A 26,827-nucleotide genomic window follows, 5' to 3' on the forward strand; every position below is an offset into this window, starting at 1 on the left:
CAAGCAACAGAAAATGTAGAAAACAACATCAACTTTTATTAGATTCATAGTCAGAGTTGTAATTATAAGCATTTTCATGCTGAGATACACCGTTGGAAAAAGAAACTTTCAGAAAATAAAGAGCATGCAATGAATATTATTCCTGACACTATAATAAATCCAACATTACAGCCCCCTTTAACTGTTTTGGGACACAGACACCAACACACTATAAAACTAAATAAAAGTACACTTAGTGAAATTATCAAAATATATTTTTAACAAACTGCTATGACATGTCTATGAAGAAAATTAACCATTGTTGAGATCAAGTTTTAGAATAACATGTTTAAAAAAATAAAATAATGACAGTACACCACTAAATAAGATTATATCAATGTTCATAATGTTGAAAAAACAAAACATTTGAAGAGTGGAGGACTCATCAATGTAGATTCTTGTCATGTTGTTAGTTGTAGAGATGATAACAAAGTGACACATTAGTGACATCTACTGGCATATTGTGGTACTTATTATGCTACCAGAGCGTAAAGGTCAGGCAATAACTACACCATTTTGGTCACTTTACTTGAGCATTAAATCTGCCAGTCAACCAATTACTCATCTCGACCATTTAGTAAATATAAACAATGTTGCTATACTTATTTCTAATGACATTTTCCCAACATAAGTAGTAAAGACAAGACATGGTGATGTATTCTTACTCATTATCAAGCACTTCAGTATGAGGCGAGGATGATTTTCTTATCTACTAAACAATGCTGACAATAGTAAAGAATCTCTGTCCTTATTGACACAATGTCATTTTAGTATATTTGGCTAACAGAGGATTTTAACAAAGTGAGCTGTCCTGACAAAGTTTGCAACACTTTGTGTTGACATAGTCATAATTAAATTGAATAAAAAAGGAGAAAAGTTCCAATTGCCACAGGTTCCTATGTATCCCATTACATGACTTTGAGGTGTAATGAATGAGTTTCTCTCAAACTGGATATACTAATATCCCTTATTCAGATCAAATGAAGCTGAAGCTGACTCCCTCATAGCATCCTTGTTGTTCTGTGGCTCTCTTACAGACCTAGTCATAACCGTACACTAGCGATATCAAAACAACCACACATTGTTGCGTTCAGTTCCACATTGTTCAGTACCACATTGGATAAGTGGCGATTTCGGAATACGACACGGTGCAAGAGTTTTGAGACACTTCCTGATAATGAGTCTTATTTGCTGTTTCACGGTGCTGTTAATACAGGATGTTCACAACGGTGTTCAAAGAGTGCAGGAGCAAGTTCAGGTGTTTTTTCTCCTCCTCATGATGTGCTTACATAGTGTTGAGTAGACAAAGACACTATCCATATCCACATAGCTAAGTACACAGGTTAAATATTTCTGTTTTTATGCACACTCATAGGTTTTGACATTAAGCGCACACAAGTTTAGACGGTCAGATTTTTATCGAATGCTCACACTCACAAACTTACCAAAGTCTAACGTTGAGAGAGAAGGAGATAGAAGCATGAGAGGATAGCCAACAGAGGGTGTAAACTGTGGTAGCACTGAGCTAGCAGGTGTTCCGTCTGCAGATTTAGCCTGAGATAAACACTATTGCTGCAACAACAAACCTTGAGATGGGGTGGAGGGCACTGGTTAATCAAGAAACGTACCTTTAACAAGTATATTGTGGTACCCTTGTAGATTTCCTATTTCTATAAACAAAACTTAACTGTGAGAAAATAAAGCTTTTTGCTAACATTACGTTTAAGTTAATGTTAAGCAAAAGTGAAGTTATTGGTACTTCATGCTCCACAATAAAGGCAACAGCTTTAACAATATTAATCTAGGTGGTTTTCCCTTACATTACCTGCCATTACATTTTGGGGTTAGCAGACATTTTGGTTAGCATAACTTGGATTTGAGACCAACTGGTTCAAAGTGCAATAAACACCTAAGACCAAGTTATGAAAGTCTTATTTGACCCAGTTATGGACAGATAGCGCTGTCTATATTACCACGATTTAAACCATTGCTAGAAAATTGTCTTTCAAGGGTACAGAAGATATCTGTGCAGATAAAGTTCTCCTTCTGCAATTAAGTTGGGACATTATGATTAACATATATGTACGTGCTAGCATTACCTTACCTAAAACAGGTAACTAGTATTTAACAGGGCTCTGTCAACAAATTTAGTAGGCTACCAGAGACCAGGAACCTTGTTTTTGTATCACGCGTGAGCATATTACAATTTACACAAGCCCATTAACAAGCAAATTAATATTATATACATCATTACAATTGCATATTTGGGAAAATGCTCAGAGTGCAAGTGAAGAAATAGCGGATGTAGGAATCCTGAATAATATTAAACCCTGTTTTCTTTTGAACATACGGCATCAGAAGAACATGACCATATGTTCATGTCACATCTTTCACAATAAAAGGCATGTTTATGTGAACATTTATTTGTAACACCATTTGACTCACACATCCACATTTTGGACCAATCCCTTTAGCGCAGCCTGGCCATCTACAGTCTGTTCACACTGATAGACCCTGTATTACTTTGAGGCCCTTGGTCTCCTCTGAAATACAGGAAATTAGGATGAAGCAGCAGCAAAACAATAAAGTACAGCATCATGTACTTAGTCATTTAAAAGGTTCCCTAGTAGAAGCTCCAAGGCATAAGAAGTTGGCTGACTGGTCAAAGGGTTTTGGCAACTTCTGACGGGGGGTGGGTAACGACAAGCAATCAACACCAAAATAGAGTAACTTTCAAAAACTAAGTGATTATATCTATTAGATCATTGCTTTTGTAGGGTTTGTATCCCAGATTTCGAGTTACAATTATTTAGTCTCATTATTAGTGTTACAAACGGAATGCAGGATGTTAGTTAACATACAAGGCACTAGGTTTTGCTATAGGACTGACTGAGATCATGGAGAGTGGAGGGGGGCGGTGGTTCACTACTGTAATTCTGACATCAACAGCCAGAGAAAAGCACAAATGAAAGATGGACATTAAGAGGAGGAGAGCAGTAGATCTTTTGAGGAGGAGGAAGGAGAGTGTGGCTAGGACTGCATCTCAGCACGCAGCATCCAGGGGAACCAGCAGCAGAACAGCAATCTGAGGAAGAGGATGAGCAGGAGGAAGAGGAGAGGGATTTGCGTCAGTGGACACATTCATCAACAGGAGCTTATTTCTAATCTGCTATTTGTTGACTCAGAGACAACAGAGGCAGGAAAAGAGGAGACTGTACCTTGATATTGAATTCTCAGACGTGATGTCCTTGGGTGACCTCACCGTGTTGAATTTACGCTTTGGCTGGTTCACTAGAATAAACAAAGAACATCTTTGGATAGAATGCAGACATGGGAGTAGAAGGTACATCATAACATGGGGTGGCGTGGCACGCTGGCTAACATGACTGGATGGATTTGACTTACTAGACACCTGGTGGACTTTCTTCACCATCGTGCCATCGCCGCTCTGACCGTCCTTTGGTCCACACATTCTGAGAGATCATTAACAGCATTAGTTAGTATTGTTCCAGAAGGTCAGTCTGTTCAGTATAAACCTTTACAAATCACAACAGAGCATGTTGTATATTGTCTAGCTCTCCGTCTGAGAATGACTGATAAGCATGGTTACACAAGGTAACTGTAAAATGCTTTCTTATTAATAAAGTTGTTACGTAATTTTATTTTCGGGTTCTTTTTTGAACCAGGTGTTAAAGTAGATGTTATGTTACCTCTGTACGCGAGATGGGGGTGCAAAGACGCCGTACTTGGGCATGCAGTTGAAGTAGCGGACACCAAAAACAGACCCGTCATGCTTTCCTGTGGGACTCTCCAGCTCCACACCAAACCAGTAACCTGGACACACACACACACATCGTCAATCATTAAACTTGACTAAACATTTCTAATCATATGTCAAACATTTCTTAGAAATATTGTCGCAGTGACTTGATTTCACAACAGACCTACCTGGGGCAAAGTCTGTCTTTCCGTAATAGCGTATGATTCCCTGCTTCACACCAGCAACCAGCACCTGGTCTCCAAGTTCCACCTTCACCCCATCTGGGTCCAGACTGGCTACGGACATAGACTTCTTCCTCAGAGCTGACGGAGAAAATCAATCAAATGTTCGTTAACATAATATACAATAATGTGTTATAACGTCTATGAGTCATGTGTTATTTAGGTGCTGTGCTCCTATCAGAATGAATGCAATGGCCCTTGATGGGAAGACTCTTGTACCTTTCAATTCAATTCAATTCAAGGGCTTTATATTGGCATGGGAAACACATGTTAACATTGTCAAAGCAAACCTTTCTCTCTCTCCATTATTTCCTTCTTTTCTTTCTTGTTCTTTCCTGTGACGCGGGAGAAGTCCATGCGGGGTGTCTTGGGTGTGGAGGTGACAGAGGGGGCCTTCTCAACAGCTTTAGCGATTTTTGACACTGGAGCAAAGATACCTTCAGGACAATAGAAGTGATTAGAGAAAACACTGACAAAAGCTGCAAGCTCAAATCAGGTTTACACACAGCTGTTTTTCTCAAAACTACCTGTACACAAAAGTTATGAAATCAAGTCTTCTCTTTGCTCTTTTCTCAAGGGGAATCTTGACACACTTCAACAATAGATTAAATTAAAAAATCCCAAAATGGTTATGTGAAATAACAAATCAAATCAAATGTATTTATAAAGCCCTTCTTACATCAGCTGATATATCAAAGTGCTGTACAGAAACCCAGCCTAAAACCCCAAACAGCAAGCAATGCAGGTGTAGAAGCAATAACAGGTGGTTACCCAGTTTGGGGGGGCAGATGAAGTAACGCACCCCTCCCACACTTCCATCGTTCTTGCCCTCTGGCTCGTCCAGCTCCACCCCCACCCACTGGCCACTGGCGAACTCCGTGGTCCCACAGAAGCGCAGGGTGCCCGTCTGTGGAGGAGAGACTGTGTGAGGGCCAGGATTCAACATCAGCTCTGACATTTACCTCTGTTGTTTATATTGGATTTTTACTAGCAAATTGAAATAACCTTGTTGCTCGCCACAGGGGCCCATTGGGAAAACAACCACATGATTTGTATTCTTGAAGGTAATACCAGGCAAGATTAAATAGTTAACAACACTTCTCCACAGCACTCAGACTTCTCTAGACCAGTGCAGCATACTGATCTGCTGTTTTTCTGTCATACTCGACTACTGACATACTAGGCTATGGTTAGTAGAGTAGTCTACACATCTCAACTCAATAACATGTTTTAAGTGGTTATGTTGTGGTCAGTAGGACATACACTATATATATACAAAAGTGTGTGGACACCTCTTCAGGTTGTTATAGCAGCAAAGGGGAGACCCTCCCAATATTAATGCCCGTGATTTTGAAATGAGATGTTCTACAAGCAGGTGTCCACATACGTTTGGTCATGTAGTGTATGTTTGAACACAGTGAGAGGTGCAATACAGCTGCACATTATAGACAGAAAAAAATACACATAGTCCACACATTGGTTTCCAATGCATTTGCACTGCAGTGAGTGATGCAGAGTAAATGCCAAATGAATGCATCAAGTGAGACTACATAATTTAGTGCAGTCAGTAATGCAGTCAGTCATGGAAATACACCTGAAAACACAATTAAATGTGTTCAGTTACGCAAGTAGACACACAGGTCGAAGGGCTACCCACCTGCTTCAGGTGATGCAGAGCTGAGATGTCAATTTCATCACTGCTCGATTTTTTGGGGAGCTATACGTGTTAACACAAGTTGGAATAAATGTTTGCTAGAATTCACATGTTCTCTTCTCACACAGTACAACAAGCAGCAGGGCTCCACCATATAGGATGAATGCCTCACACGGGCCACTTAAAAAAAAAAAAAAGATAAAGATAATTGAAAGCCATTTAAATGGTCTCATGCACATAAACGTGCTCACAAAATTCTGCAGTTCATTTAAAGTCACTGTTTCAAATCTTTGAGGCTCCCATTTCTCACCCTTTGCTTCCCAATCCCGACAAAACACACACACCTTCATGTCGTCCAGCACCACACGGTCGCCCAGTTTAAGGCCGATGGAGGTGAGCATGAGGTTGCCAGGGATGTTGTCGTAGTTGAGCAGAGTGGCACGGGGCAGGTTGCAGCTGAGGGGCACAGAGTCCAGCAGCAGCTGCTTCAGCTCCTTGGCCACCATGGCCGCCTCCGCTTTGTCCAGAGTCATGTCCATGGGGTCAGGGACCACCTCGGCCGGCCCCTGGCCTTTATCATTCTGTCAGAGAGAGAGAGAGAGAAAGAGAGAGACAGAGGAGCATGGAGGGAGAGAGAGACGGAGAGAGATAAAGAGACATGAGGAATAAATTGCCATATTTTTACTGTTTTGTGTAGAAGTCATCCCCACATAAAACAGACAGAATCTGTTTTTATCTGAACAGTGTTTTTAAAGAGCGACTGCCCCTAAAAAGCAACTTCCCATTTTGAAAATGGCCTATGTGGCTTCGATATGAGCCAGAAACATTTATTCTAGTGTCAAAATTGACTGCAAAGTGTAAACAGGATAATTTGTCTCGTCCAAAACTGAGATTTGCGAGATGATAGGAAAATATTGATTTCACGAAATGAAGGTAACTGCAACAGTTTTTTTTGGATTGGGTTTACTTCAATCCTGCCCACATGCCTACAGCTGGCAGCACCCAAGTAATCAGCAATTTGGTTGAACAGCTGCACGAGACCTGATCATAATGTCCATGGTCAATTTGGTTTGACATTCGATAGCTCTATGGGGCTAGTTAGGGACCATCAGTAAATTACACAATGTGCACGGAACAATATTTGAAAATGCCAATAGCTCCAAATCTCTATGTCTTAACCAACTATAAATTGTAGAAATTCATATACAAATATTGAAATCATTTAATGAGACAACTAAAATATGTGCAACATGAAAATATTGTGCCATTTACATTGTGTAATTTATTGATGGTCCCTAACTAGCCCCAGCGCTATCTAATGTCAAACCAATTTTTATTTTATTAGGTACACCCATCTAGTACCGGGTTGGGCCCCCCTTTACCTCCAGAACAACCTGAATTATTCTGAGCATTCTACAAGATGTCGGAAACGTTCCATAGGGATGTCGGTACATGCTGACGCTATGGCATCACACAGTTGCTGCAGATTGGACGGCGGTACATTCATGCTGCGCACAGCGCATTCCATCTCATCCCTAAGATGCTCTATTGGGTTCAGGTCTGGGGACTGCGCAGGCCACTCAAGTAAACTGAATTCGCTGTCATTTTCTAGGCAATGTTTCCACTCCTCAACTGTCCAGTGTTTGTGATCACGTGCCCACTGGAGCTGCTTCTTGTTTTTAGCTGATGGAGTGGAAAACGGTGTGCTCGTCTGCTGCAATAGCCCATCCATGACAAGGATTGACGAGTTGTGCATTCGGAGATGCTGCTCTGCACACCACTGTTGTGCAGCGTTATTTCTCAGTTTGTTGCCCGCCTGTTATACTCTTAGAAAAAAAGGTGCTATCTCGAACCTAAAGGGTTATTCGGCTGTCTCCATAGGAGAACCCTTTGAACAACCCTTTTTGGTTGCAGGTAGAACCCATTGTGTTTCTGCAGAGGATTCTACCTGGAACCAAAAAGGGTTCTCCTATGGGGACAGTCGAAGGACCCTTTTGGAAGTCTTTTTTCGAAGAGTATAGCCTGCACGATTCTTGCTATTCTCCTTCGACCTCTCTCATCCTTTTGCTCCTCCCTTCCTATAGGCAGAAACTCAAAGAGCAGTACCCGTGCTAAGGTCTATTCAATGCTGGTCAGACCAATCGGAATCCATGCTTCCAGATTGTTTTGATCACGTGGACTGGGATATGTTCCGGGTAGTCTCTGAGAATAACACCGGGCAAATACACGGATACGGTCACTGAGTTCATCAGCAAGTGTATAGGAGATGTTGTACCCATTGTGACTATTAAAACCCACCCAAACCAGAAACCGTAGAAAGAAAGCGAGAACCACCACATTTAACCATGGCAAGGTGACTGGGAATATGACTGAATACAAACAGTGTAGTTATTCCCTCCGTAAGGCAATCAAGCAGGCAAAACGTCAGTACAGAGACAAAGTGAAGTCGCTGTTCATTGATTATAGCTCAGCATTCAACACCATAGTACCCTCCAAGCTCATCATTAAGCTAGAGGCCCTGGGTCTGAACCCCGCCCTGTGCAACTGGGTCCGACTTCCTGACGGGCCGCCCCCAGGTGGTAAATGTAGGAAACAACACCTCCACTTCGCTGATCCTCAACACAGGGGCCCCACAAGGGTGCGTGCTCAGCCCCCTCCTGTACTCCCTGTTCAGCCATGACTGCGTGGCCATACACGCCTCCAACTCAATCATCAAGTTTGCAGACTACACAACAGTAGTAGGCCTGATTACCAACAATGACGAGACAGACTACAAGGAGGAGGTGAGGGCCCTGGGAGAGTGGTGCCAGGAAAATAACCTCTCCCTCTACATCAATAAAACAAAGGAGCTGATCGTGGACTTCAGGAAACAGCAGCGGGAGCAAGCCCCTATCCACATCGACGGGACAGCAGTGGAGAAGGTGGAAAGCTTCAATTTCCTCGATATACACATCACTGACGATCTGAAATGGTCCACCCACACAGACAGTGTGGTGAGGAAGGCACAACAGCGCCTCTTCAACCTCAGGAGGCTGAAGAAATTTGGCTTGGCCCCTAAAACTCTCACAAACTTTTACAGATACACAATTGAGAGCCTCCTGTCGGGCTGTATCACCGCCTGGTATGGCAACTGCACCCCCCTCAACCACAGGGCTCTCCAGAGCGTGGTGCGGTCTACACAACGCATCACCGGGGGCAAACTACCAGGACACCTACAGCACCCGATGTCACAGCAAGGCCAAAAAGTTAATCAAGGACATCAACCACACGAGCCACAGCCTGTTCACCCCGCTATCATCCAGAAGGCGAGGTCAGTACATTTTCATCAAAGCTGGGACCGAGAGACTGAAAAACAGCTTCTATCTCAAGGCCATCAGACTGTTAACCAGCCATCACTAGCCGGCTTCCACCCGGGTATGCAACCCTGCACCTTAGAGGCTGCTGCCCTATATACATAGACTTGGAATCACTGGCCACTTTAATAATGGTACATTAGTCACTTTAATAATGATTACATACTGCTTTACTCATCTCATATGTATATACTGTATTCTATTCTACTGTATTTTAGTCAATGCCACTCCGACATTCCTCTATCAAATATTTATATATTTCTTAATTCCATTCTTTAACTTTTAGATTTGTGTGTATTGTTGTGAATTGTTAGATACTACTGCACTGTTGGAGCTAGGAACCCAAGTATTTCGCTACACCCGCAGTGACATCTGCTAAAAATGTGCATGTGACCAATATCATTTCATTTGTTTTGATTGGTGAGCTGTTTTCGCCCACAGGACTGTGGCTGACTGGATGTTTTTTGATTGACACACCATTGTTGGTAAACCCTAGACACTGTTGTGTGTGAAAAGCCCATGAGGGCGGCCGTTTCTCAGATACCTGATCCCGGTACCGACGATCATACCATGCTCAAAGTAACGCTTTTGTCACTCGTTTTGCCCGTTCTAACGTTCAATCGAACAGTAACTGAATGCCCCCATACCTTTCTACCTGCTTTATATAGCAGGCCACAAGACTCACTGTCTGTAGGAGCGATCAATTTTTATGGACAGGTTGGTGTACCTAATAAGCTGTCCGGTGAGTGTATATGCCATACTCTATTTCAGCACTTACAGTTGGAGTCGGAAGTTTACATACACTTAGGTTGGAGTCATTAAAACTCGTTTTTAAACCACTCCATAAATTTCTTGTTAACAAACTATAGTTTTGGCAAGTCGGTTAGGACATCTACTTTGTGCATGACACAAGTATTTTTCCCAACAATTGTTTACAGACAGATTATTCCACTTATAACTCACTGTATCACAATTCCAGTGGGTCAAAAGTTTACATACACTGTTACGTACCCCAGTTTCTGTGTTGTGTTTTTTTTGTATGTGTGTGTTTCAGGATGGCTTCCTGAAATTCCCCCAAGCAGCTGATTGGTCAGCCCCATTGCTAATTGGAGCTGACCCCGCCCTCTCATCAGAGGATACAGCTGTATCCCATTACAGCTGTATATAAGCCAGTGTTCCTTTGTTAGGAGAGAGCTGAGGGTGATAGCCTGTATTGGTTGTTTCTGAGAAAGAGCTGAGGGTTAGATCATATATTGGTTGTTTCTCAGAAAGACATTTGGTATGTACTATGTTAGTTGTTGCTGCGAGAGAGCTGATTAGTATGTCCAGTGTTGGTTGTTGTTAGGAGAGAGATTTGGTATGTCCCGTGTTGGTTTTTGCTAAGAGACAGGTTTTTGTACTTTGTAGCTTTTAAGGTATGTGTCTCCCCATAGGAGGCAGTGTTAATGATTATTGAAATAGTTTACTTATGTTTTTGTTCCCAGGGGGGAAGGGGAAGGCACCTAAGGAGTACTGAGGCAAGAGGCCTCGGGCATACATAAGCCGTGGTATTTACTGTCTATACACACTAGTTAAGACCTGGGCGGACCACCCCCTGTATTTTGGTTAGCGCACCAGGTGGTGTTAAGTTAGGTAAGTATTGGGTAGGCAGGTAAGGTAGGAGAGGGGGCTTTGACATTTGCTTTGGTTCCGTTCAGCCCCTTTTCCCCAAAATTACCTTTTGATGGAATAAATTCCCAGTAAATGGTAAATTCTCTGCCTTTGTCATCGTTACTCGCACCTACAGTCCCATACCTCTTTCGCTCCACAGGGAGTTGAGTTGTAGCAGGGTGTTGCGTTCCATCTTCCTAGAGGCGTACGTAACAACACTGAGTTGACTGTGCCTTTAAACAGCTTGGAAAATTCCTGAAAATTGTCATGGCTTTAGAAGCTTCTGATTGACTAATTGACATAATTTGAGCCAATTGGAGGTGTACTTGTGGATGTGTTTCAAGGCCTACCTTCAAACTCAGTGCCTCTTTGCATGACATCATGGAAAAATCAAAAGAAATCAGCCAAGACCCCCGAAAAAAAATTGTAGACCTCCACAAGTCTGGTTCATCCTTGGGAGCAATTTCCAAACGCCTAAAGGTACCACATTCATCTGTACAAACAATAGTACGCAAGTATAAACATCATGGGACCACGCAGCCGTCATACCGCTCAGGAAGCAGACGCGTTCTGTCTCATAGAGTTGAACGTACTTTCGTGCAAATCAATCCCAGAACAATAGCAAAGGACCTTGTGAAGATTCTGGAGGAAACGGGTACAAAAGTATCTATATCCACAGTAAAACGAGTCCTATATCGACATAACCTGAAAGGCCGCTCAGCAAGGAAGAAGCCGCTGCTCCAAAACCGCCATAAAAAGCCAGACTACGGTTTGCAACTGCACATGGGGACAAAGATTGTACTTTTTGGAGGAATGTCCTCTGGTCTGATGAAACAAAAATAGAACTGTTTGGCCATAATGACCATCGTTATGTTTGGAGGTGAAGGGTGGAGGCTTGCAAGCCGAAGAACACCATCCTAACCCGTGAAGCACGGGGGTGGCAGCATCATGAAGTGGGGGTTCTTTGCTGCAGGAGGGACTGGGGCACTTCACAAAATAGATAGCATCATGAGGGAGGAAAATTGTGGATACTGTATATTGAAGCAACATCTCAAGACATCAGTCAGGAAGGTAAAGCTTGGTTGCAAATGGGTCTTCTAAATGTACAATGACCCCAAGCATACTTCCAAAGTTGTAGCAAAATGGCTTAAGGACAACAAAGTCAAAGTATTGGAGTGGCCATTACAAAACCCTGACCTCAATCCTATAGAAAATTTGTGGGCAGAACTGAAAAAGCGTGTGTGAGCAAGGAGGCCGACAAACCTAACTCAGTTACACCTGCTTTGTCAGGAGGAATGGGCCAAAATTCACCCAACTTATTGTGGGAAGCTTGTGGAAGGCAACCTTAACGTTTGACCCAAGTTAAACAATTTAAAGGCAATGCTACCAAATACTAATTGAGTGTATGTAAACTTCTGACCCACTGGGAATGTGATGAAAGAAATAAAAGCTGAAATAAATCTCTACTATTATTCTGACATTTCACATTCTTAAAATAAAGTGGTTATCCTAACTGACCGAAGACAGGGAATTTTTACTAGGATTAAATGTCAGGAATTGTGAAAAACTGAGTTTAACTGTATTTGACTAAGGTGTATGTAAACTTCTGACTTCAGCTGTATGTCCGTAGTTAGTTACTATGAGAAAGAAACATACTGAACAGAGGTCTAGACAGTCAATTGTGCTCTTACCCTGACAGTGGGGTTGGCTCCATGCTCTAGCAGGCACTGGACTGATCCCAGACACAGGTTGGAGGCAGCGATGTGCAGGGCTGTGCCATGGTGGAAGTCACTGCAAGTGGAATTCAGTACTACAGAGACAGTACAACCAGGTTCAGATCAAATCAATCTGAATTTGATTTCCAAAGACGGCTTTTATCTTTGTTTTATTCTGAAAGCGTTACCAACTTCTTCTCTTAGGAGCATCGTGTGGTGTTTGAGCCACATGGTCCGTAGACAGGAGAATAACAATGAGACGAAACAGCCCCACTCAATGGTCAGTGTGGAGGAGCAATGAGAAATCAATGTAGGAGTTAATGAAATGTCCTTGGGTCAAGGCTGGTATGGGCTTGATGGAGTGTTAGTTCTGATTGGAAGTCTAGGGAGGGGAGGGACATAGAGGAACACAGACATACAGGAGCATGCCAGAACTGACAAGACTATGTTGTTAGTTGGCTAGGTAGGCTACATGGGTTGTGTTGATGCTACTCACCTCTAGGTTTGGAGGCCTTGAGGAGAATGCGAATCAGCTCTGGCACGTCGAAGTAGGCTGCGTAGTGCAGGGCGTTCATGTTGGTCCAGCGGCTGCGGAGACTGACGTCTGCCCCCAGGGAAATTAGCTGATTGGACAGCCTGAGGGCAGCGGCAGGGTCACCTGGATGGGGTCACAAGATGGACAAAACTGGTAGGAAACTACAGTAAATCTGCATTGAATCTTAGGCTAAAAACACTATTTTATGAAAGATTTATTGAGAAATCAGACACTTGCAATGAACAATCAGTTCAAGGTTTGAGAGTCTCACCAACTCCATGGGCCCCGGCTTTGCAACTATAGTGGAGCAAGGTCATGTCTGTCAGTCCATCACGGTCATTGACATGGCAACCACGCTTCAAGATCTGTAAAAGGAGACAAGAACTGTTCAGTGAACTGAGAGAGAGAGAGATGCTAGGGGAAAGGCAGAGAGAGCAGTAGTATCATATGCCTTTTGAAACACTGAACACACCACACATACAGACCACACCACCTCAGGGCCATAGCCTCTCATCTCTCTGAGAGATGCTTCCTGTGCTTATCGTAGCCACATTAGCAGGATGAGCCATTCACACCCAATTCGCACAGACGACACATGTTTGTGAAGTCTAATGATGGGGAGTCATGAGATCCTGCTGAGTCATGAATTAAGCACTACGGTCATTTTCACTGCATTGCAACTTCATCAGAGGCTATCATTGCTGAGTAGCATACATCAACATGAGGAACTGGCATCCATTTTGGATAGGTAAAACATTTGAGGGACACATATTGAAATGATGGCAGTCGTTACCGGAAGTGACATTAATTTACTATGCTGTTTCAGCTGAATATCTAAGCTTGTACTTGGTACATTGAAAATAGTACAAATAGGAGTTAATAGCAAACTATTCATAGCAGCCTTTACAATGTAGAATAACCTCCATCAATGTCTTGCTGAGTGTAATGCAAAGCCATATTCCCAATGGTGTCGATTGAAGAAGCAGTGAAACTCCAGTTAATTAGCTCTTTCCTCTGGTGACAGCAGTGACGGGTGCCGAGTGACAAGTGAGAAAGGACCCATTCTGATTCCTGAACTAGACTAGCAACTATCTCGGGACAGTTCATTATCCACCAGTGTCAATCAAGAGAGACGAAATGAGCACACTCCTCAAGCACTGACATTATGCCTTTTCATACAGAGACATGTAATCCAACTGAAGGAACATGATATTATCAGACAGGTCCTCTCCTGAGGCTTAACGAGGACACCACCAAGCACACTTTCATGATTCAACATGGATTCAACATGGATTCTATAAGATGAATCCCCGTAGCTGCAGTGCTAACATGAGGCTAGCACTGTCAAAAAGGAATTTGGGGTTAGTAGTAACTGATATTGGTGGAAATCCTTGCGGTCCAAGTAGTTTGTAAAGAAGAGGTGGCCAATCTGTACTTGCCAAAGCCATACACATCTGATTCAACTTAATTTAGGACTTTGTTAAGTTGAATCAGGTGCGTTAAAACTTTGATTGGAGCAAAAGCCTACACCTACACAGCCTTTTGTAGATAAGTCAATGCATCTCTGTTTATAAAAATACTCTAAAATTTGCCAGAGGGCTGAGGTTGTTTACTGACAGTGCAGCGGAGTGGTTCTTTGCCCATATCTGACAGCCTGGTCTGATTTAGAGTCTGTCTTAGTGCAGAGCCTGGAGGGGTAATGGAAAGGACCTATTATCTCAGCCATCAATCACAGCCATCACAGCGTCACTGGGGACACCCAGGAACTGAGGCTGACTTTACAATCAATCCTAACACTAAAACTGCATCAATAAGAGGAAACCGAGTTAACTAAGAGTGTGTATTTGTATGTGTGTATACATGTGTTTTTATGGGGCATATCTTCCCTCTCTCCAAGAGAGTAGGGCGGGATTAGGAAATTAGTCTGAAACTTGAAGTATGCATACTTTATGTTGATTCACATCCCACCCTCATCACTCTTCCTCTTCAGGGTTATGAGAGTTCCCGCTCCCACGGTCACATTACCACTGCTCACACTGCAGTAATGGTTGGTCCTGAGCTAAAGCTGTGCACTTTCATCTGAGCAACAGCAAAATAAAGGGAATCAACTGAAACATAAACTACACCTTATATGACAACATGCTTAGTAAGAAGGTGTTTTTTTAAAAACACACTAGTAGAGCCTCAACTTTGCTAAGGTAACCCAAGGGGTTGTAAGTCATGCCTCCAACTGAACCCAAAGCCACCAAGCCTCCCGTTCCATGTTCTCTTCAACTAATGACTGCATGGTGTATTTTGTTTCCTGTGTATTTTGGTTGGAGACCTGTATCTTCGGGGCACTATGCAGTAATATACTGTATCTGACTGTTATATACAGTAGAAATAAAGAAAAAAAGTATATGGTTCCAAGCACTGAGCCTTGTGGGACGCCAAATTTAACGTTGGAACATTCAGAAGATTTGACACCAATACTGATACGGGATGGGATGGGCAACTTGTGTCCCGCCACTTTTGTAGGCTCGCGGATCAATTTCCACAAAAAAACTCAGCACTCAAGTTTTTAGGAACTCAGTCAGGATCTCATCTTGTTGTTGAGAGTTAGAATATCAGAATACACAATGTACAAATTTGGTTGTGCATCAGCAGTCTTTCTCCTGAGATATCAGTTGGACAGTCACTCAATTATCCCATGTCAGCTAACATTTTTTAGATTGGTAAATTTGTCTAGCCAGCTATGTAAACTTGTAGTAATCATAGCCGAATTACCGACCGTGGGGCCCCCACTGATTTTCTTAGTCACTCTCACTCAGATATCATACTAAAAACTGCAAACATTTCTCTCTACCCTATGGCACAATGTAGAATTGCAGGAAATTTGCTGTAAAACTGCACAGTTTTCTCTATGCCCCATGGCAAAACGAGTAGAATGGCATGAAATGAGTTATAAAATGGCTAAATATTCTATCCGCCCCATGGCAAAATGTGTAGAATTGCAGGAAAATTGCTTTGCAACTGCAATATTTTCTCTACACCCTATGGTAAAATGTATAGAATTGCAAGAAATGTACTTTAAAACTGAAAATGCTGTCAAGAGAAGCAAAATGTTTTGCTCGGGAGGTAGGCCCCCCCAACAAAATTTTACATAAGGCCCCCAAAAGGCTAGGGACCAGTTTGTTGACTGTCAAGATAATGGCGAAATCAGTAGCAGACGGCCAGAGCACCGTAAATAGCAAAGGTAATTAGAGAGCTTGTCAAAAGCAGAGTGTGGGTAGATGTTCCTGGTTACAGAAAGTGTAGCAGGTACAAGAAGTGATGACAAAAATTCAAAGTTAAGAGGCGGACCCCTGGACGTATTAGGTGAATACTGAAAGTTGAGGCTCTACTAGTGTGTTTTAAAAAAAACACCTTCTTACTAAGCATGTTGTCATATAAGGTGTAGTTTATGTTTCAGTTGATTCCCTTTATTTTGCTGTTGCTCAGATGAAAGTGCACAGCTTTAGCTCAGGACCAACCATTACTGCAGTGTGAGCAGTGGTAATGTGACCGTGGGAGCGGGAACTCTCATAACCCTGAAGAGGAAGAGTGATGAGGGTGGGATGTGAATCAACATAAAGTATGCATACTTCAAGTTTCAGACTAATTTCCTAATCCCGCCCTACTCTCTTGGAGAGAGGGAAGATATGCCCCATAAAAACACATGTATACACACGTATACACACATACAAATACACACTCTTAGTTAACTCGGTTTCCTCTTATTGATGCAGTTTTAGTGTTAGGATTGATTGTAAAGTCAGCCTCAGTTCCTGGGTGTCCCCAATGACGCTGTGATGGCTGTGATTGATGGCTGAGATAATAGGTCCTTTCCATTACCCCTCCAGGCTCTGCACTAAGACAGACTCTAAATCAGACCAGGCTGTCAGATATGGGCAAAGAACCACTCCGCTGCACTGTCAGTAAACAACCTCAGCCCTCTGGCAAATTTTAGAGTATTTTTATAAACAGAGATGCATTGACTTATCTACAAAAGGCTGTGTAGGTGTAGGCTTTTGCTCCAATCAAAGTTTTAACGCACCTGATTCAACTTAACAAAGTCCTAAATGAAGTTGAATCTGACGGCATGTGTGGGTATGAATGTGGGTACGCAGACCCGTGAGCCACTGCGCCCCACATGATGAGTTCAGATTTTTTGTTGCCCCCACCCAATCAAAGTTGCCCATCCCTATTCTAGGCCTATAGCTTTCTACATATATCTGTATGTTTCTGCCAGTGTTGTGTGAGCCGTAGTCAGGCCTGTAGTCTGCTGAAAGTCCTTACTGGCAGTAACTCACCTCGTTTCCGATGAGGTCGATCTTGTGCTGGACCTGTGGGACCCACTGACGGATGATGGCGAAAAGCTCTGGGATGGTGGTGCGCGGATCCAGCAGGATCTCCAGACACGCAGGATCATTTGGGTCAAAGAATGTGAAGACTGGAATGGTAAGGAAAATGCCAACAAGAGAATTACCCTCCTCATGAAAGCAGTATGAAATGTGCCTCTCTTGCTATTTTTTGTTCTTGTCCAGACAGCATATTGACTCATTCTGAATGTGTGACATTAAATATCATACATATTTTTATTTTATAAAAATGTAATTTGTATTTCGGGTTGTATTTTTCAGTAGGCCTCTTAGTCCGCTCTATTTAATAACTTATGGAGTTCTCTCTGTTGTACATCCTGTCTGAAAGCACTGTTTCTAAAAGCAGCATGAGGTAGATTGAAACCCTATCAAAGTGGAAACATTGCACTGAAATAACACAATCATTCTTACTTTGTTTTTATAAAACACCATCATAATAGATGCATTGAAGCTTGTGGGCAAACTGAAATGAAAAGCTTTACATCACGCTAGCCTGCAGAAAACACTTACATTCATTGGCATAGAGTGGAATAAGTCCGGCAGTATCATACTGTTTGCATATAACAGCCCCAAAGCCAATATCCATCTACTAAAATAATCAATAACATGCTATAAAAGTCCTTGTTCACTTATTTATGATAATATACATTTGATTAAATATTTTCATTATGTTTCTATGAATCTGCAGAGGTTGTTTTGACCAGGCAGTGGTCTGTGCTTGGTGAAAGGCTCTTTGTGGATCGAGGCTACAGCAGCACACGTCCCAGATCCCAAAATCCACTGTTACATATAAAGCAGTGTTGAGTAGGGAGCATTAACAAAGGGCCTTGGCCTGTATTCACAAAACGTCCCAAAGTGCTGATCTAAGATCAGGTCACCCCTGTCCATATAATCGTATTCATTATGATCTAAAAATCACTCCTACTATGAGACACTTCCTGTGAACACGGGCCCTGGAGCCTGAGGCCTAGGACCCACCATAGTCTTTGGGGAGGGGGGCCTGTGCAGATGGGTGGACCATGGGCCTCTTCCGGGGCTCGTGAACTGGGCTCTGGTACTCAGAGGCAGGCTGGGCCTCCTCCTCCACCTCAGCAGTCTGCTCTTTAGTCATTCTGCTAGATGTTGCCAGGCCTGGAAAAGATGATGGATGACAAACATTCATTGAGTGGCACTTCAAAACAAACAGCTCTATCGCAGGTTTCTCTGAACAGTTGTCATACGTCTGTGACTCAGCCAAGAGTCACATGAAGTAGTTGCTTATAAGAGTCTTGTTCCCATGACAGTCTATCTACTCTGGCAAGTCTATGCCTTGCAGATGCCCCTCTCAGAGCAGACAGGCTCTATGTTTGGCTCTAGGGCCTGTGAGAGATGGTCACTAGTGACTCACTGATAACTGCACTTACTGACAAGAGATGAGGAGACTCAGGGAGCAGGCAGACTAACAGGCAGGCTAATTTATTGTACCATCTCAGTGCATGCTAATGCTAAGTCTTAATGTCCATCATTGAACTGGACATAGCTAATGGGCTGAGCTATATTTTCCAAATAATATATGCAGCAGCATATCTCGCACATCCGTCCTGACTATGAGAAATCAGGGATGCGTGTACTGTGCAGTATGTATTGGACATTGTAGCACTCATTTCTGAAGTGCTGCTGAACAAACCATAAAACATCTATGTAAAAGCCCTATAGTATCAGTATGCCAACCCGAATGCAATTTTATATACAACACAATGGACCCTTTGGCCTATAACATTAATAGGCCTGACTGGATTTCCATCCTAAAATAAATGTTCACACTCTCATCTAGGGTCAGAAAATAAGTTATGTGTATGTGTTAATAAACACCCCTTTAGAACAGAACCAAGAACCACTATTTATCCCAACATTGAAATGGGAACAAAATCTATGATAGCGTATTCATTGGGTCTTTTTAGTCAAGTCCAAGGGTTTCTTCCTCCAAAGTCTGACTGCACTGTGAGCACACCACATGTAAAATGATTTAGCTGCCAAGTAATCTAATACACAGACTAAATTGTCCATCCATGCCTCTGCTAATCCTTTTGGATTTTGAAAGAAGTCCAGAGAGAGAGGAGAAAGAGAGAGGGCTCATCACACAATCAGTAAAAGCCTTATCCTATTGCGCAGCTGTGCTACTGTATCAATCTACCAACTCATTGTCCCAAGCACTATGGGGGCAAACAGTGAGGCAAAACAGAGGCCATACAGTGGTCTGTGCTGTATTCATTAAGCTTCGGGAAACTTCATTAACAGAGAGCGATTCTGCTGTTATACAGACATGTACTCAAAGCCAAATGAACAACCCCCCCCAGGCAGATACCATCCTCCTGATACTCTACGAGTTGCCTGTTTCCTTCAGTTGCATCATATTGAGGGGGATTCCTAGTCGTGTTTGGATATGGATACATAAGATGGATATGTAACGGATGTGAAATGGCTAGCTAGTTAGCGGGTACGCGCTAATAGCGTTTCAATCAGTTACGTCACTTGCTCTGAAACCTAGAAGTAGTGTTTCCCCAAAGGCCGCGGCCTTTGTGGAGCGATGGGTAACGACGCTTCGTGGGTGACTGTTGTTGATGTGTGCAGAGGGTCCCTGGTTCAAGCCCGGGTATGGGCGAGGGGACGGACTAAAGTTATACTGTTACAGATACATAGCCAAGATATATCATAGCCTGGATGATTTGGGAGCAACTGTCCCTGTGCAGTTTGTCACCTTACCTACAAGCTCCTACGTGTCTTTTATTTCTTCCGTTAATTATATACTTTCTTTACTGCTTCCCATGATTTGCTGCTGAATCAATAGCCACTGCAGAATGGGTGATAAAACACATTGCCTGACATCTCAAAAGGATTATGTTGAAACAAAGGGTTTCCATGATATAGCGTCCGATGACTGACAGATAACTATACCTGTGCAGTGCAATACCTGTCACCTATTATGACTATACTGCTAACAGAGTCCAGTAAAGGCAGCCATCATCGGCTCCTCTGAGTTGCCCTGCTCCTCCTAGTTCCTACCCCTGATCTGACAGTAGTGTGTTTCATGAATGAAGTCTGTCACAGACAGCATTTTCCCTGGTATAAATGTGATGTATAATTAGCATGAGCACATTATTTGTTTAATTAAATGAGTACTCTATACAACTAAGTCTTATGCAACAGTGCTCATATGAGTCAACAAGATGTTTACATTTTGGAGGCAAATACATTCAGATAGCAAAATAGGAGAAAAAAATGGTCCAACAAACTTGACAGATTTCTATATTCTACTCAATCCCTATTGTAATGGAATGATTAGCATTTGATCATTTGGCTGGGTCACAGTAATGACAAAAACAATAGGCCAGAGCTGTATTTTTTAGTCATTAACGATAAATAAAAACAACATATTAGTGTTGCAATGAGCAATAATGCAAATGTGCATATCACATCGCCCTACAACGTGCATGATAACAGAGCTTTTGACAAGCCTATATGAGAAAATGTGTCAATTCGTGACTTGTGCGTAGCAGAGGGCGTGTACAACGAGAAAAAAACGCCCCGTTGGCAAACAATGAGAAAAATGCCGAAGGAGGAATGTACACATGGCATGTGCAACTATTCATTTGATCTAATAACAATTCGCTAACGTCTTATGTTTGCGCTTATATTATAAAATGGGCGCAAAAAAACATCTGCCCGTGAGATTTCACGGAACAGTGTTCCAGAGCATCTCCATCTTTCTAGGCTCCGTCTCAAGACAAACACACGGGCTGTGAAAAACACAGACGCAAATAAATCTAATCAAACGAAATATATCCAATAATTTGAATCGTATATGCATGAATGATATTCATCTTACCTCAAAACAAGCCTTGTCGATTATCTCAAGCTTTTCCTCGCGGTTCAGCTAGATGAGAACTGCAATGGTGCTGAAGATGCTGCTATACTGCTGCGAAGGTCTTTCTCTGTGCCTGCGTCACGGGCGTGAGCGCCCATGGACCACAACGTTGGCTACCATTGTGTGTCCTTCCTAGGCACACGAATTCGCCTAGATACCACAGTCAGAAAATTTGCTATATCTTAATAATTCATAATTTTAATTTTATTTTTTATCTTAATTTAAGGTTAGGGTTAGATATAAGGTTACACAGCGTGGTTAAATTAATCAACTTTTTTTTGTTGTTGAAATATGCGGGTTCATGACTTTGTGGCTGTGGTAACTAGTGACGATCATCTTCAATATGCCAAACGAAGCCATCATTATAAACACCCCCTACTCACATAAAATGAGTAGGCCTATATAGCCAAACATAAACGTATGAAAAGTAAATCAACACGAAATAGCCTGTCTGCACCTTGTTATATAACTCTACAGCCCACATTTAATCTGATAATAATTCTATACATTGTTTTTTAGTCCCATATTATTTCACGGGATAGTGCATTTAATGGCTCTATGTTTATAACTAGTAATAGTTTAATAATGGTAAATTAACGACTAAGCCCATTACAATAGACACAAAGTTTGTCTGCAAAATATGAAGTAAATCCATCTTTAGTCGAGTGGAGGACAATGATAGACTACACTTTGGTATGTGAGGACAATGATAGCCTACACTTTGATATGTGAGGACGCTCTTCATCGACTACAGCTTGGTCTTCAATAAGCTCATCACAAAGCTCACTGTCACGTGGGCTCCCTCTCTAGCTTCTAGGTCACCAGACAGCTCGTTATGGCGCACACATCACCTCCCTGATTTCCTTCCCTATATATGTCACTCCCCTTGGTTCCTTCCCCAGGTGTTATTGTTTCTGTTCCAGCATTAAGTCTGTGCGTTGTTCGTGTTTCTTGTTTTGTTTTGTTTTGCGTTTATTTATTAAAAACACTCACTCCCTGAACTCGCTTCCCGACTCTCAGCTCACATCGTTACACTCACGATCCTGGGACTGAACTCCTCCCTATGCAACTGGGTCCTGGACTTCCTGATGGGCCGCCCCCAGGTGGTGAAGGTAGGCAACACTACCTCCTCCACACTGATCCTTAACACGGGTCCCCATAAGGGTGCGTCCTCAGTCTCCTCCTGTACTCCCTGTATACCCCAGGAACTGCGTGGCCTCACACAGTTCCAACTCCATCATTAAGTTCGCTGACGACACGACAGTAGTAAGCCTGATTACCAACAACGACGAGACGGCCTACAGAGAGGAGGTAGGCACTCTGACGGTGCAGTGCCAGGTAAACAACATCTCCCTCAACGTCAGAAAAACAAAGGAGATGATTGTGGACTTCAGGAGGAACCAGGTTGGGCATGTCCCCACCCTCATCAACGAGGCCGCCATAGAGACAGTCAAAGAATGTCAAGTTCCTCGGAGTACACATATCTGATGAGCTGAAATGGTCAAAGCACACGAACACCATGGTGAAGAAGGCACGGCAGCGACTCTTCCACCTCAGGAGGCTGAAGAAATTTGACCAGTCCCCGAGGGCCCTCACAGTGTTCTACAGGAGCACCATCGAGACCATACTGTCGGGCTGCATCACGGCCTGGTACGGCAACTGCCTCTGACCGCAAGGCTCTACAGAGGGTGGTACGCTCAGCCGAACACACCATTGGGTGCTCACTGCCTGCCCTCCAGGACACCTACAACACCAGGTGTAGCACGAAGGCCAAGAAGATCATCAAGGACCTCAGCAACCCGAGCCATGGCCTGTTCTCCCCACTTCAATCACTCAGACGCGAGCAGTATACGAGTATCATGGCAAGAACTGTCAGATTGGCCAATAGCTTCTACCCCCAGACTATCAGGCTGCTGAATAGCCACTAGGCAGCAACCTGCTCTCTGTGTCCCCCTCCTGCCCCCCGGACTTCCTGTCCCCCCCCCACAAACATTTACCCTGCCCACACCCCCCAATGGACATTTATCATTGTTACAGCTGTGAATATGTATATATTTATATTAAAAAAAAATATATACTACCGTTCAAAAGTTTGAGGTCACTTAGAAATGTCCTTGATTTTGAAAGAAAAGCACATTTTTTGTACATTAAAATAACACAAATTGATCAGAAATACAGTGTAGACATTGTTAATGTTGTAAATGACTATTGTAGCTGGAAACGGCAGATTTAAAAATATATATTTTTATGGAATATCGACATAGGCATACAGAGGCCCATTATCAGCAACCATCACTCCTGTGATCCAATGGCACGTTGTGTTAGCTAATCCAAGTTTATCATTTTAAAAGGCTAATTGATCATTAGAAAACCCTTTTGCAATTATGTTAGCACAGCTGAAAACTGTTGTTCTGATTGAAGAAGCAATTAAACTGGCCTTCTTTAGACTTGTTGAGTATCTGGAGCATCAACATTTGTGGGTTCGATTACAGGCTCAAAACGGCTAGAAACAAAGACCTTTCTTCTGAAACTCGTCAGTCTATTCTGGTTCTGAGAAATTTAGGCTATTCCATGCGAGAAATTGCCAAGAAACTGAAGATCTCGTACAACGCTGTGTACTACTCCCTTCACAGAACAGCACAAACTGGCCCTAACCAGAATAGAAAGAGGAGTGGGAGGCCCCGGTGCAAAACTGAGCAAGAGGACAAGTACATTAGAGTCTCTAGTGTGAGAAACAGACGCCCCACAAGTCCTCAACTGACAGCTTCATTAAATAGTACACGCAAAACACCAGTCTCAACGTCAACAGTGAAGAGGCAACTCCGGGATGCTGGCCTTCTAGGCAGAGTTGTAAAGAAAAAGCCATATCTCAGACTGGCCAATAAAAGTAAAAGATTAATATGGGAAAAGAACACAGACACTGGACAGAGGAACTCTGCCTAGAAGGCCATCATCCTGGAGTTGCCTCTTCACTGTTGACGTTGAGACTGGTGTTTTGTGGGTACTATTTAATTGTCTACACTGTATTTCTGATCAATTTGATGTTATTTTAAAAGGACATTTCTAAGTGACCCCAAACTTTTGAACGGTAGTTCTTCCATGGCCTGCATACTCACTAGACATCACCCATTGAGCAAGTTTGGGATGCTCTGAACTGACATGTACAACAGCGTGTTCCAGTTCCTGCCAATATCCAACTTCGCACAGCCATTGAAGAGTGGGACAACATTCCACAGGCCACAATCAACAGCCTGATCAACTATGTGAAGGAGATGTGCCGTGCAGCATGAGGCAAATGGTGGTCACGCCATATACTGATTGGTTTTCTGATCCACGCTCCTACTTTTTTTAAAGATATCTGTGATCAACAGATACATATCTGTTGGAGCCAATTTGGGTGTATCTTATATTATGGTAATATTTGGGCAATTACACTCCAGATCACTAGGTGAAGATAAATGGTGGTGGTAGACACACATCAAGTGATCTATAAACACACAGGTGTTTAAACGTATGGTGGGTGTTTGGTTGGGGGAGAGCTCACGGTTCTTACGGCAATCAAACCAATGCAAAGAAACAAGATACAAACGATTGCTACAGTCAACTCTACGGATCAAAATGAATTAATTCAAGGTACCTACTATTGCTAAGTTTGAGGCGCGTAAAGAACAAGTCTAATTGCTACCATTCACTCACCTAATGACAGCTATATAGAAATCATAATTTCTTCTGAAGCAAATTGTCACAACAAAAGTAAGGACCTATTCTCCAAACAAATGATTGGGGTTCATTGGATTTGGATGTTAATGTACCACTGGACTTCCGAAACGTTTTCATTGATTGATTGTTTGAAAACGCCAACTCACAAAGTAGAATGCCAATGGAGCCAAAGGCAAGACACGAGAATACAACCTGTGGGAGTACCTTTTTCATTGTCTATTGTATATGCCTACGTTCTAAACAACATTTGGTTACTACTGGGTTGCTGCAAGTGAATACAGGGGCTGATTGCCTTTGATTCTGAATATTGGAATGGGGGGGAAATGTGCTTGTTGTGGATTGCAATCAAAGCCAATTGAAAGTTCAATCCTTTGGCGTACTTGTGATTAATTCATTGAAGAGTTGTCTATGAGTTCTGACGTCCTTACTTCATCACGTGTCATGTTCCGGAAGGGATTCATTAGAAGTGTATATTGAAATAGATATGGATAAAAAAGTAACTTCTCTTGTTACTACCGCTGCTGCTGTTTTATCTGCTGCTCAAGATTCTGAAAAAGTTAATGGTAAAGGTACTCAGCAGGAAGGTCTGATTTCTCTATTATTAAAACATGACCCAGATGGCAAATATAAAGACCCAGTCTATCTAAAAACTGGAGGCCCCTCACACTTCAATGTTGTGATGCAAAACTACTAGCAAAATGCATAGCATTCAGAATTAAAAGGGTTTTACCAAGTATTGTTCATCCTGATCAGACAGGTTTTTTTTACATGGACAATACATTGGAGATAATATACGACAACTACTAGAAATAATAGAACATCATGAAACATATAAGAAGCCAGGAATGGTATTTATAGCGGATTTTGAAAAGGCATTTGATAAAGTAAGACTGGATTTTATTTATAAATGCCTGGATTTTTTCAATTTTGGTAATTCTCTTATAAAATGGGTAAAAATAATGTATAGCAACCCCAGGTGTAAAATAGTAAATAACGGCTACTTCTCAGAGTTTTGAATTGTCAAGAGGAGTTAAACACGGGTGTCCGCTGTCACCATATCTATTCGTTATGGCCATCGAAATGCTAGCTATTAAAATCAGATCCAATAACAACATTAGAGGATTAGAAATCCAAGGCTTAAAAACAAAGGAGTCCATGTATGCCGATGACTCAAGTTTTATATTAAGTCCGCAAGCTAGATCCCTGCAATGTCTCATTGAAGATCTAGATAACTTTTCTGTACTCTCTGGACTAAAACCTAATTATGAAGTGTACAATATTACGTATTGGATCCTTAAAAAATACAACTTTTACATTACCCTGCAGTTTACCTGATGGTGATGGTGAAGTAGACATACTCGGTATTCATATCACAAAATATATAAATAAGCTCTCCATAATGAATTTCAATAGAAAACTTAGACAAGATCCTGCAACCATGGAGAGTTAATACCTGTCTATTTATGGAAAAATTGCCCTGATTAACTCCTTAGTCATATCTCAGTTTACTCACTTACTTATGGCACTGCCTACTCCTGATGATTTGTTTTTCAAATCATTTGAGCAAAAATATTTTGCTTTATCTGGGACGCTAAACCAGACAAAATAAAACGTGCCTATCTATATAATGAATATGAATTGGGTGGGTTGAGATTATTAAATATAAAAGCACTAAACCTCTCTCTAAAAGCTTCACTCATTCAAAAGTTTTATTTGAACCCTAAATGGTTCTCAAGTAGATTACTAAGAAACGCTCATCCATTGTTTAAAAATGGCCTTTTTGCCTTTGTGCAGATTGCCATGTCTCATTTTCGATTAATTGAAAATTATACTTTTTTCAAAGTAACTCTCTTTT

At 42.2% G+C, this 26,827-nt stretch overlaps 1 protein-coding gene across 3 annotated transcripts; it reads right to left on the reverse strand.

The window, feature by feature from the left end:
* Positions 1-14: 14 nt before the first annotated feature.
* On the reverse strand, positions 15-22,124 carry LOC120018377 (CAP-Gly domain-containing linker protein 3-like). Of its 3 annotated transcripts, XM_038961546.1 has the most exons (15): positions 21,214-22,124; positions 18,327-18,479; positions 17,280-17,419; positions 13,220-13,313; positions 12,910-13,071; positions 12,390-12,508; positions 6,040-6,276; positions 5,699-5,758; positions 4,813-4,948; positions 4,332-4,478; positions 3,988-4,122; positions 3,750-3,873; positions 3,445-3,512; positions 3,258-3,330; positions 15-3,124 (listed from the first exon to the last, which is right to left on the reverse strand). In XM_038961546.1, the coding sequence occupies exons 2-15, from the start codon at positions 18,457-18,459 to the stop codon at positions 3,070-3,072; spliced, it is 1,683 nt and encodes a 560-aa protein (XP_038817474.1). In that variant the 5' UTR covers positions 18,460-18,479; positions 21,214-22,124; the 3' UTR covers positions 15-3,069. The 3 variants fall into 3 exon arrangements, with proteins under 3 accessions (XP_038817474.1, XP_038817473.1, XP_038817475.1); XM_038961545.1 differs by lacking the exon at positions 21,214-22,124 and having other exon boundaries at positions 18,327-19,547; XM_038961547.1 differs by lacking the exons at positions 5,699-5,758; positions 21,214-22,124 and having other exon boundaries at positions 18,327-19,544.
* Between the last annotated feature and the right edge of the window lie 4,703 nt (positions 22,125-26,827).

The sequence above is a fragment of the Salvelinus namaycush genome, chromosome 23 (genome assembly GCF_016432855.1).
Source record: "Salvelinus namaycush isolate Seneca chromosome 23, SaNama_1.0, whole genome shotgun sequence".
NCBI lineage: Eukaryota > Metazoa > Chordata > Actinopteri > Salmoniformes > Salmonidae > Salvelinus > Salvelinus namaycush.